The sequence below is a fragment of the Papaver somniferum genome, chromosome 1, assembly GCF_003573695.1.
Source record: "Papaver somniferum cultivar HN1 chromosome 1, ASM357369v1, whole genome shotgun sequence".
Lineage (NCBI taxonomy): Eukaryota > Viridiplantae > Streptophyta > Magnoliopsida > Ranunculales > Papaveraceae > Papaver > Papaver somniferum.
Window position 1 is genome coordinate 215,277,824 of NC_039358.1, and position 13,059 is coordinate 215,290,882.

Here is a 13,059-nt window from a genome sequence, read left to right on the forward strand (position 1 = left end):
TGTCGGCATTCGCGGTATTGATGGTGCCGCGCCAGTACTAAGTTCCGGTGTTCATGTTTACTAATTTCCCATGCCGGTATTTGGTTTTAGATGGAAATGTTTCCTGTATGTTTTTCATGCAGTACCGACATGGTAACCTATCAATGAAACCATGTCGGTTAAATATTCTGTATCATATTCCTTGGTAGGTAAAAAGGTTAACTGCGTGCCGGCATAGTTTTTTGGTAGAATACTATGCCGGATTAATATTCAAAATGGGGATATCGGTCTACCGGCATGGTCGTAGTATGAATACTATGTCGGTACCTTGGCTACCGGCATGGTATGCATACAACTACCATGCCGGCACCGAGGTTTTACAGTTAAAAAAATGGCGGGTGTAAAGAAAAAAATCGATTTTTCAACCTCCTAGCAGCTTTACCTATGTATTGGGGATGCTTGCATGTTGTGCAAGTTTACTTTCTTGAAAAACTCTCCATACTCGTCAAAATCATCATTCAATGGTGTTGGCTCAACAAAGAGTTGCAATTGAGAGTTGTTGTCGTTAGCTCCTTGTTGTAGTTGAGCTAAAGATTCAGCAGCTGCATTTCTCTCCTCACAATCATCTTCCATTTTCACAAAATAAATTCCACTCAAAAATATTTTTCCCTCCTTCTACTCTCACCTCACTCACCCAAATTCCAATAAAACACACACTAATCATTTATCAAAAATCTTATGATTTTACTAATTATTATTAATCACTAATCCTGAATAGTGAGGGATAGATTAGGTAATACGTAACTTAAATAAGGGGTGTCCCCGAATTGATATCTGGATCCAGTTGTTGTCCTTTTCTTATATCCCCAAATCCTTTTTTTTTCCCCAATTTCGCATTCTTTTCCAACCTTGGAAAAGAGTGAGGCCAAATGAACCGATTTCTCAGAGGAACTTAATATACAGTCCGGTCCAAAGTTTTTTCTGATTAGACGGACGTTATTTCGGGATTCAAACCGTTTTTTAAACTACGTGTCCAGAAGTCAGAGCACTTATAAAACCGAAGTGATTGTAGCGGCAAAAAAAAGAACTCCAAATTTGTTACTGGTATGGCAAAACAGATTGCCTATAGTTTCTTCAAAGAATGCACATCTCTTCACAATGCCAAACTTCTTCACCAGCAAACCATTATCAGTGGAAGCTGCAAAGACAGGGCCATTGACATTATCTCAATGTACTTATCATGTGAATGTCCTAGTTATGCACTTACTGTCTTAGAACATCTACAGCCATCTCCTTCTCTTGTTTACTGGTGGAATGCACTTATAAAAAGAAATGTACATTTAGGATTATATAATGATTCTTTGAATCTCTTTTATCGGATGACGGCGCTTGGATGGACAGCTGATCACTATACATACCCTTTTGTTCTTAAAGCTTGCGCTGAGATTCCTGACACTCGTAGAGGTAGAATTGTTCATGCTGTTATTTGTAATTATGGGTTTGAGTCGAATGTGTTTGTTTGTAACTCTTTGGTGGCAATGTACGCTAGATGTGGCGCGTTAGTAGACGGCCGGAAGATGTTCGATGAAATGTGTCAGAGGGGTGTGACTGATAAAGTCTCATGGAATTCAATTGTTGCTGCTTATATGCAATCAAGGGATTCAGATGAAGCTTTGATATTGTTCATGAGAATGACGAGAAATGTTAAGCTTTTGCCAGATGTAGTGAGTTTGGTTAACATTCTTCCTGCTTTTGCTTCATCTGGTTCTTGGGAGCATGGTAGACAAGTTCATGGTTTAGCAGTAAGGAATGGCTTATTTGATGATGTTTTCGTGGGTAATGCGATTCTTAATATGTATGCTAAGTGTAAAATGATGGATCAAGCTAAGAAGGTTTTTGACGTTATGGAGGATAAAGATGTAGTTACTTGGAATGGAATGGTGACTGCGTATTCTCAGAGTGGGTCTTTTAAAGATGCATTGCTTCTGGTTGAGAAAATGAAGGAGAAGAGAATTGAAATGGATGTGGTTACATGGAGTGCTGTAATTGCAGGTTATGCTCAACGAGGTCATGGTTGTGAGGCCTTGGATGTGTTTAGACAAATGCAGATTTCAGGGTCTGTGCCAAACGTTGTCACTCTTGTATCCCTTCTTTCAGGTTGCGCCACTGCTGGAGCTCTACTTCAAGGGAAAGAGACCCATTGTTATTCGATGAAACGCATTCTAAAACGAGAGGGGGTTGATCGTGAAGAAGATAAAATGGTAAATAACACACTTATTGACATGTACGCAAAATGCCAGGATGTTAGTAGTGCCCGTTGCATCTTCGACTCATTAACATTTATAGAGAGGAATGTAGTCACTTGGACTGCCATGATAGGTGGTTATGCACAACATGGAGATGCTAAAGATTCAATGAAACTGTTTTCAGAAATGATGCGAGGATCTAGCACTCCAAATGCCTTTACAATATCATGTGTTTTAATGGCATGTTCTCGTCTTTCTGCATTGAGGTCTGGTAAAGAGATCCACGCGTATGCTCTTCGAAACCGATATGAGAATTCTATGTTACGTGTGGCCAATTGTCTGATAGATATGTATTCTAAATGTGGGGATGTTGATGCAGCTCGCAATGTCTTTGACAATATGAAACAAAGGAATGACGTCTCTTGGATTTCGTTAATGACTGGTTACGGAATGCATGGCCGAGGTGAAGATGCTTTAGAGTATTTTGATGGAATGTTAAAAGAAGGTTTTGTTCCCGACGGACTCACTTTTGTTGTTGTGCTCTATGCGTGTAGTCATTCTGGTATGGTAGATCAAGCGATCGATTATTTCAACAATATGACGAAGGATTTTGGAGTCATTCCTCAAGTGGAACACTATGCTTGTATGGTTGATGTCTTGGGTCGAGCAGGTCGATTAAATGAAGCTGTTGAACTTATCAATAGAATGCCTATGGAACCAAGTCAAATTGTTTGGGTAGCACTGCTTAGTGCTTGTAAAACTCATACCAATGTGGAATTGGGGGAATTGGCTTCAAAGAAACTGTTAGAAATGGATTCTGAAAATGATGGTTCTTATACCTTACTTTCAAATATATATGCAGATGCTGGATGTTGGAATGACGTAGCAAGGATTAGGTCATTGATGAAGAAATCTGGGATCAGGAAGAGACCTGGGTACAGTTGTGTTCAAGGAAAGAAGGGTAACACCACATTTTTTGTGGGGGATAGGTCTCACCCACAATCAGAACAGATTTATAAGGTTCTTGCGGATCTGATTTTGCGAATCAAGGAACTTGGGTATATACCGAAAACCAGTTATGCTCTTCATGATGTGGCTGATGAGGAAAAAAACGATCTTTTATCTGAACACAGTGAGAAACTTGCTCTTGCTTATGGGATTCTTACCTCATACCTTGGAGCGCCAATTCGGATTATTAAGAACCTTCGTATCTGCGGTGACTGTCATAGTGCCATAACTTTTATATCCAAGATTGTGGATCATGAAATTATAGTGCGGGATCCAAGTCGCTTCCATCATTTTAAGAAAGGTTCTTGCTCTTGCAAAGGGTATTGGTGATGCTGAGAACCTGATACTAGCTCCAGATAGGCTTCGTTAACATTATACAGTACAGTGTAAAGATCAAGAAAAGGTGAAAGACTTCGGAACACTCTTAAAGAAGGTGGAAGGTTGATTTAGCAGTTTTTGGAGGTCTCAGAAGCAGCTAACAGTGCAGTGAGAAGTTCAGGAAGATTATTAAACCTCCCTCTTGCCAGTGAAGCTCTCAAAAAAAGATTATGTCGAGAAGCTCCTTCAAGCAACATCAACATCATTTTCTCATCAAACGTCACGTAAAATTGAGGTCTCCTCAAGTAACCTTCTCAATGTAATTTGTCTGCAATGGATCAAAAGTAGGCCTACATGACCCTCACTGCAGAATATGATCTTTAAGTCGTGTGATGCACCAAACTAGTTTATTTCATATAATGATTTTGACCCTATATTATGTTTCAAGACTTATTCTGGACGGAGTTGTAACTATTTTTGTGCTTTTGTTCCAGCAGTCTAGTTAAACACTAATATCAGGGCAGGAGGCCTTGTGCAGAACGCCAGCAGCTCAGGTAAATTTCCAACCAAATAGACTTATTGTGCTTTAAGTACAAATAGACCTCCTTCTGTTAGTCTGATTTGATTTAAAACACATAAATCTGTCGTGGCATTCTCTCATAACTTGGATAGCTCTCCAGAAAAGGATAAAAAAACAAAGACCAAGCTATACTCTTGGGGCATTATTCAAGAGCTTATGCGTTTTCTTTTCTGTGCCCATCAGGAAAATGGAGAACAATACTTTTTCAATGTTTATATGGAAAATCATTTGTGGAAGATGTTTTTAACAGAAAAACTTGCAGTTTTAAGCAAGAAGAGATTGCTTGGTGTGCTAATTCTTCTGGAATGAAATACATTAGCATTAAGAAACTGGTTATCAATAGTCTTGTTTATAATATTTAGAGAATGTAATTCTAGTTTGATTTAAGATGCGACTGTATTAGTCATTTTTTCCTAAGATTTTGTTTTCAGATAGGTTGCAGTTTTGTGATTATTCGTAAGTACTTGGGGATATCCTGAAGATGGAGAAGTTACGACTATTAGTGATGGCTATTGGAGGTCTGATAGCTGTGGAAATGGTGCTTTCTTAGAGAACGACAAGGCTGTGCTGCTTGTTGCTGCTGAAGGATCTTCCTGGCCTATTACTGTTCCCATTCATGAGCTACAGGCAATTGAGATAGGTCTCGAATTGGCCCGTGCAGGAAAGACATTCTGGGGTCTGACTCCTAGACTGTTATTCAATATTTTAAAGCATAAGATTACTTATCCTCCTTGGGGATCATAAAACCAGTGTAGAACAGGGCCACGGAATGAGGTACACTGTACAGAAGGACCAAATCTTCCTGTTTTACTTGCTTAGCATATGAAACTGCACAAAATGGATGGACAACCCAGGAGGGCACATGATTGATCCAGTTGTAAAGTTTTTTTGGCAGTAGGGTTGTCATTATTCATGAACCAAATCCGTGGATCCTTGGGTAGTTCTACAGCTAAACCTGTCTATGAAGCACACAGGTTTGCATCAGTTTCCAACTTGGAATATGTTCGTGTAGCATTAATTTTTGAATTATTTGTCGAGCCAACCTGAGCATTTTTTCTATCATAAATTATCTTACTCTGGGCACTACAGGTGTACCAGACTACCTGAGTTGCCAATCTGTTATTTATTTATTTTTCTTTTCGGTCGTGCAAACTTAGTGAAATGCTAATGAAACTCTATGTGGTGACACGGTTTTCTTATTCAGGTGTGGTCTTTTACTTTTACAACCAAAACAGAGGAATGCAGTTTTAGCAGCAGCTCAAGAGTGTGCCTATCCTGGGCTCAGCAGTTTTAGCAGCAGCTCGAGACATCTGATTTCACAGCCTTCACATTCCTATGGACATGAAGCCACTTTTCATGTGCTGAAATGTTCATCAATACTGAGCATCTATGGTGTCTGCCTAACATATTCCAACCCGTTATTCCCTTATTCCAGATGATGGGACACTAGCATCCAAGGGGTGATGCACTTTCAATCTTTCATGGGAACATAGACGAGACAAATGCAGACAAGATGGGCGAGGGCCCAGGAGATAACAGAATGTGTGTGCCTCACTTCAAGAACGATTTTTTAGGGACCATGATTTTATTAGGCCACCTTCCTTATAATTATAAGGGGTGTCCTAAAACATTTAAATGACTAACCTACCCTTAACCTAATTTAATTTAAAACCAGCCCAACAACCACCTATATATATATATATAACCACCATCTCCTCCCACCACCACCTCCGATTATCACCACCACCAACCACTGATTACCACCACCACCACCGCCCACCACCGCCGATCACCACCACCACCTCCGATTATCACCACCACCTCCGATTACCACTACCACCAACCACCACCACCACTATATATATATATAGCTTAATTAAGTTAATTTAAAACATTAACAAAGATATTCTCACAAACCCATTACTTGTCATTCGTTTTTGGTTGAATAAATGAGAAGTAATTATTAAAATGAGTTGAAAATGGAAGTTTCAAAGAGGTTTAATGGAGGGTTTTTTTCAGAGAAAAGTTCGGTTATTAAGAATTAATTTTTTCTTAACCGAACTCAGAGTTCGGTTGATTCGCAAAAAAATACTTTTAACCGAACTCCTTGTATTAGAACAACACAAGTCCATAAGTTCGGTTCCTTCGCAAAATAAGGATATCACCGAACTTTAGTTTACGAAAATAATGAGAAGTCCACAAGTTCGGTTCGTTCGCAAAAATGTTAAGTTTTCTTTGTAACCGAACTCTACCTTTGAAACTTTGTAACCGAACTCTACCTAATTCGTCAAGAAATAAATTTCGTAGTAACCGAACGTTCGCCTAATTGCATATATAAGCCCAGTTCGGTTGATTCGCAAAATATGTTGAAGTTTGCGAACCAACCGAACTTCTAACACTAGGTTACTTTTAACCTGCAGTTCGGTTGGGAACTTGGTTGCGCTGAAGTTTGCTAACTAACCGAACACACAAGATGTACCCAAATAAATTGTTAAGTTCAAAGTTCGGTTACCTACCATTTTATCCTAGGTAACCGAACATTACACTGTACGACCAAAACCTCCATTAACGAGCGAGTTCGGTAACCTGCGTGTTTGGAAAACGTAACCGAACTACACTTTCAGGTGTGTTCGGTTGCATGTTCTTGACATATGGTAACTGAACTGGCCCAAATCTACATAAAAAAAATCATTTTTTTTTGAAAGTTTGGACCAATTCAACCAACATTATCTAAGTTTGAAGCCTACCTGGGTAGCCAAATACCCTTCCTCTGGTTGTGGTTGGTAAAATCCATTGTTTTTCATGTTTTCTTTCTTCATCTTCTCTAACTTTACTCTCTCAATAATTCTACTTCTTTAAAAAAAAACATAATTTTTTTTTAATCTCACTAATTATCTTTAACTTAATCATCTCACTAATCATTACACTAACTATTATTAACACTAACTAATCATCATCCAAAATTAATCAGGAGGGTAATTTAGATATTAATATAAATATTTAGATAACGGGTGACCTAGATTTACTTCTAATGTCTTTACCCAAAATAAAATCATGGTCCCAAAAAAAAAAGCATGATACCCAAAAAATCGTTCCACTTGAATTGCTTTTGTTTTCATTCCACACGTAAGTGTTTTCTTTTAAAAGGAGATTCGACTGAAAGAAGAATATGCATGGTTCAAGATGCTTAGGAGACACAAAGATATAGAAAGTAAGGCACTGTTTTGTAGTTGTTAAAACACCTTTAAAAGATTCAATTAAAAGAAAAATGTGTAATATAAGCTACTTAGAAGTTACAAAATTACAGGTACAAAGTCATTTTCCTTGGATTTGTTAGAGACTTCCATTACACTTGAAGAAAGAAAATTAAAAAGAAATAGTGGGATCTGGAAAAGCTTCAGTTATATTGCTTACATTGTCATAAACCAAGAAATACGATTAACCCCATGGACAAAAATCTTGAATATTTTGGTCCTGAGCGGCGAATGTAGTGTCACGTCTTCCAAGGGTTATTGACAAGTATGGGCAAATACATTATTCGTTTTTGCAATGTCTGCTAAAAATCGATCATTCACTACAGAACTGTAAATACCAACTTGACCTTGTTGACTTCTTGTAATCCCAATTTTATTACCGACAGGAGACAAAACCTGTCATTTTATTTGATTAAATCACAACTAATGCCTCATGATACTATCAATGAGATTAAATATACGGAGTATAAATAAATGACGCGTGTCCTACTATCACTGATTTCTTTCTATTTCAGACCGTTCTGTTACATAAAAGGAATCTGGCTAACACCACTTTAAAATATTTTCATTTAAAAAAATAATAATAATATCACTTACTGCCATTAGATAATAGATACTAGTATAGTAAGTTGACAATGATGGTTGGACCAGGAGATAACAGAATGTGCCTCACTCGAATTCGTTTTGCTTTCGTTCCACACGCATGACCAAAAAGAGATTTGATTGACGTGAGAATATCTAAATATGTATGATACAAGAATGTAGAAAGCAGGGGCATTGTTTTTGTAGCTGAAGCAGCACTCCAAATAACTGCTGCTTTTGAACAGATTCCCGTTAATAGAAAAATGTCTTCTACTTAAAAGTTGCAAAATTACCGGTAACAAGTCATTTTCTTTTGGATTATTTCGTAGACTTTCATTACACTTGAAGAAATAACAAAAAGAAAGTAAGTGGGAAATGGAAAGCTTAAGTGTTATTGCTTTCATTGTCATAAACCTACACAAACAGATCATCCAAAATAAACAAAGGAAAAAGAGATGTAAAGGGAAGTAGTATATTACTATATCAGTATATATATATCTAAAGGCAGAAGCTAAATTATTGCTTAGCCAGCCGGTAATTGAGGATAGACATACTAATGAATGAATGAGTGCATGTTGATTAAGCTCCATGCAAACACAAATTATAATGAATCATATCGAGCCAGACAGGCACCGTGTGAGTTTCTAACATAATCCACAGTCTTATACCGGTTTTATTTTTCTTATATTAGGTTCCTAGTAGCACGCAGAGATAGATTGAAAAATCTCTCAGAACCTCTTGATACAACCGGAAAGTGTCTGACCAACACAATTGTTGGACACATGAAGACCTCTAGAGAGATCACCCAAGTAAAACTCTCCCTCAAACCATCTAATCGATATCTAGAAAATTTCAAAACAAAAAAACAAAAAAAACTCACAATCAGAATTTTGAAAATGTAAGACCAAGTGGATTTTTATGATCTAGAACAAATCACATAAAAAAAAAAAGTTTTAGAGCACTAATAATAATTCACTGCTAAACTATGTGTAGCGCATGATGAACGTGATGATTATCTAATATTTTTGTCGTCACTAGTATTGGATAACATGATCATGGAATTTTCTTAATCGAGTAGGGAATTGTCTTGACAATAGTATACTTATTACTTAAACCTAAATGTATTTAGGTGAGAACTTTTTTTTGTTACACAAAAACCTTAGACAAAAAGACTAACGACCATACAAAATGTTAGCAGCGCTTGTGCTAAGCCTGCTTTCATTGTTCTTACATAAAATAGTTATATTAAGAGTTTTCAAATTTTGAAGTCTATGGATAATTTTTAGACTACTCAACACAAAAGAGATAGGCTTGATTGTTAAATTATTTTCTTCAGCATTGTTTCTTGAGATATCATAGTGTCTGAGGTTGAACCTTCCTTTGATTGTCTGATGGTATAGATAGTGAAACCTTAACATGATCTCCTTTGATTCAGCTTGTACTTCAATATTCATGTGCTGCTTTTCCTTGGCCAGCTAAAAGTTATATCTGCACCTCATGTTGCTCCCCATTCTCCAAAGTGGCCTGAGTATCCTCTGCTATCAATGTTGTTTCCTGCAACATCCAGTATTGTTAGTGCATAGAAATATTTGAAATTCTCAGGATCATGTATAGTACATATCCTTATAATGAAGCCAAATTCCTGTGGAGTGTGGTTTAGATCATAAGGAATTATGGTGTCTCTCTCAGTGTCAAACACACCATTAATTGGAAAAGATCATTCAGTGCATGAGTTGGTAAATTGTGCACTCTGTTATAATCACATAAATATTGCTGGGTACACTGATATATGTGTTTAGCATTAAGTTTTATGTAATTAAAAACCAGATCACACCTAGCCTTCCAAATATGCCAGCAAGTAGTAGCATATAGGATAGTTTTTCCAGTTGTAGCTCCAGGATCAAACCAGGAGTTAAACCAATCCATAAAGTTTGTGGTGTTATCAAACTTTCTATGATTAGTTCCAATAATTTCATTCCATACCTCAGTTGCAGCAGGGAAATTCAAAAAGAGATGTGTCATGGTTTCCTCCCCACTACTGCATACTTGACAAATAGGGTCAATGTAGTGCAGAATGCGTGCAGTCTTTGCATTGGTGGGTAGAATTTCTTGGGCGAATTTCCAGATGAAAATCTTGATAGCCGGAGCAGTATTCAATCTCCAGATAGCCTCCCAATTTCTTGTCAGGGTATCATCTCTGTACAGATAGTCTATCTTTGCCTTGTATAAGGCTTTGACAGAGAACTTTCCAGTTTCATTTAAGTTCCATTGTATTGTGTCTTCTTCCCCTGGGTGAGTATTGAGGGCCAGAATGGCTTGAGCAACGTTCTGATTGAAAATATGATGGATGAGTTGAGAGTTCCAGCTTCCATCAGGATGCATGAGGTGTGTAAGCATCTCTATTTGTTGTGGATAGTGAATGGGTTTGAGAAGCTTAGCTGTAGAGTTAGGTAACTAGTAGTCCTCCCAAATGTTGATTCTCATTCCATTGCATATCTTCCAATCATAGTGTTGTTGTATGTTTTGTATTCCTTCCAGGATTCCTTTCCAGATCTAGAAGTCTCCAGTTTTTGCTTTTGTATCCATATTTAGAACATTTCTTCCCATAAGATACTTGGCATCCATAAGTTGATACCAGAGTGAGTCTTTGTCTTGTATAAGTCTCTAACCAATTTTTGTGATCATAGAACTGTTGAAGAGTTCCATATTTCATAAAGCCTAATCCACCCATATCCTTTGGTTTACATATTGCAGTCCAAGCCTTTGGATAGTAGCCTCTTGGATCTTCCAGATTTTTGCCCTAGAAAAAATCTCTTTGAAGCTTGTTTAAATCCTGATAAGTTTGTTTAGGAATTCTGAAGCAGTTCATTTGGTAGATACTAGATGTTGATGTGACAGTTTTGATAAGAACTTCCCTGCCAGTAGGGTTTAGAGGAACATTTTTCCAACTGGATAGTCTCAGTTTTAGTTTATCCACCCCTGGTTTGAAAGACTTGATTTTTCTTTTGTGAGTGAATAGAGGAGAACCTAGATATTTATCATCCAGTTGCAGAACTTGAACTCTCATGATGCTGCTGATGATAAGAATGAGATTAGGATCAATATTTTTGCTGAAAAACACTCCTGATTTGTTGAAGTTGATAAGTTGTCTAGAGGTTTCACCAAAAAATATTGAGAATGTCCATGAGATTCTGAGCTTCTACTTTGTTGGCTTTGCAGAAAACCATGCAATCATCAGCAAAGATGAGATGATAAATGGAGGGAGCACCTCCACATATTTTGATACCAGTAATGATACCCAAATCCTCAGCATGAATAAGGGTTCTAGAAAGAATTTCCATGCAAAAAAGAAAGAGATAAGGGGATAGAGGATCTCTCTGTCTTAATCCTCTTGAGGGGTTGAAGAAGGAGTCTGGTGAGCCAATTATGAGAACAACAGAAGTAGTGGTGGTGATGCATTGCATAATTTTGTTGCACCATTGATCATTGAAACCCATCTTTGTCATAATAGAGTTGAGGAAATTCCAATCAACTCTGTCAAAAGCTTTTACGAAGTCAATCTTTATACCCATACTCCCATTCTCATCTTTGATAGCTCTTTCGGTTCTCATAGAGTGTATAAGTTCATGAGAAATAACATATTGTCAGAAATTTGTCTTCCAAGTATGAATGCAAATTGGTATGGGGATATTATTTTGTTGAGATAGGGTTTCCTTCTCTGGGTTATGAGTTTGGAAATGATTTTATAAGTAGTACTACAGAGGCTGATAGGTCTGAATTGACTTGGGGAGGTAGGGTTTTCCACTTTGGGAATGAGAGATATGAAGGTTGCATTCATTTATTTTAGCATATGTCCAGACATGAAGAAATTTTGCACCATTTGACAATGTCTTCTCCAATTATATCCCAGTTAGCTTGGAAGAAATCTGGAGGGAAACCATCTGGTCATGGAGCTTTGTCTTTTGCCATGCTGAAAAGTATGTTTTTAACTTCATTGTGGTCTGGAATTCTATTTAGCATACTGTTGTCAGTAGAGGTAATAGTGGTGGGGATTAGGTTAATCATTTCTGGTTTGATGAGAGGGCTTTCTACAGTAGCCATTTTGGAAAAGTGTTGGGTGAAACAGTGTTTTAGCTCTTGGTAGTTAGTAATCCATTTTCCTTGACTGTCTTGAATAGCATCAATCTTGTTTCTTCTTGTTCAACACTTAGTAGCTCTGTGGAAGTAGTTTGTGTTTTGGTCTCCAGGTTTTATGAATTGATCCCTGCTTTTTGTCTTATATCAATCTGACCAACCTTAAACAAAAATTACATAGAAAAAAATCAATTCCTAGAAAGCACAAATTGAATGTATCAGAAATGATGTACGATTGCAAAATCAATGAATACCAAAAGAAAACAAACTTCCATCAATATAATCTGAATCCAAAAAAATCATAAAAAAGGTGGAAAATACGTACCCGCGTCTCTAACTATCCAGAATAATGGAACCGTAAAATCTCCGAATTAAATCCAAATCTAAACAATCGCTTGAAATCTGAAACCAGATCTAAAATCGGAAGAAAAAAAACAAAGAACAAACATTAAAATTACCTCTTAAATCTCAAAGCTCATTCCGAGTGAAAAAGAAACACGATTAGAATGAAATCTATAGAGAATTTCAATTGATCCGAAAAGAAATCAACCTCCCAGCTTCTCGGACAGAGAATTGAATGCTTGAAAACTCGAAAGAAAGAAACGAAGAGAAATATAAACGAAGCATAATTTAGGAAAATATGGGTGTGTGAGAAAAATTTTCTCCAAAAATGGGTGCACGCCTGAAGATTTTTGGGCGTGGATTTCACAGTGGAAAAATCTGAAAGATGGGTTTGTCTATAGTTTTCACTTTCTAATTTCATACCATTTCCCTAGCTTCGCTTGGAGATTTTTTAAAATATCAAATTTGGAGGAGAATTTTCTAGATTTGTGGATATTCTCTATTTTACTATATTCAGACTTTTTATATTTTTATGGACGTTACCGAAAATATCAGAATTTCAATGAGTAAACTCAGAAAAGAGAAATTTTAAGTTTGATGAAAGATTTCTAGCCGA

The 13,059-nt window shown here is 37.0% G+C and overlaps 1 protein-coding gene across 1 annotated transcript; it reads left to right on the plus strand.

The window, feature by feature from the left end:
- Window positions 1–1,105: 1,105 nt before the first annotated feature.
- On the plus strand, window positions 1,106–5,625 carry LOC113336642 (pentatricopeptide repeat-containing protein At5g16860-like). Its single transcript, XM_026582291.1, has 4 exons — window positions 1,106–3,846; window positions 4,046–4,105; window positions 4,682–5,105; window positions 5,336–5,625. The coding sequence occupies exon 1, from the start codon at window positions 1,209–1,211 to the stop codon at window positions 3,561–3,563; it is 2,355 nt and encodes a 784-aa protein (XP_026438076.1). The 5' UTR covers window positions 1,106–1,208; the 3' UTR covers window positions 3,564–3,846; window positions 4,046–4,105; window positions 4,682–5,105; window positions 5,336–5,625.
- Window positions 5,626–13,059: the final 7,434 nt, after the last annotated feature.

Excerpts from the sequence above, each read along its gene's own strand:
- LOC113336642 (XM_026582291.1), top strand. The coding sequence starts at position 1,209 with ATGTACTTATCATGTGAATGTCCTAGTTATGCACTTACTGTCTTAGAA.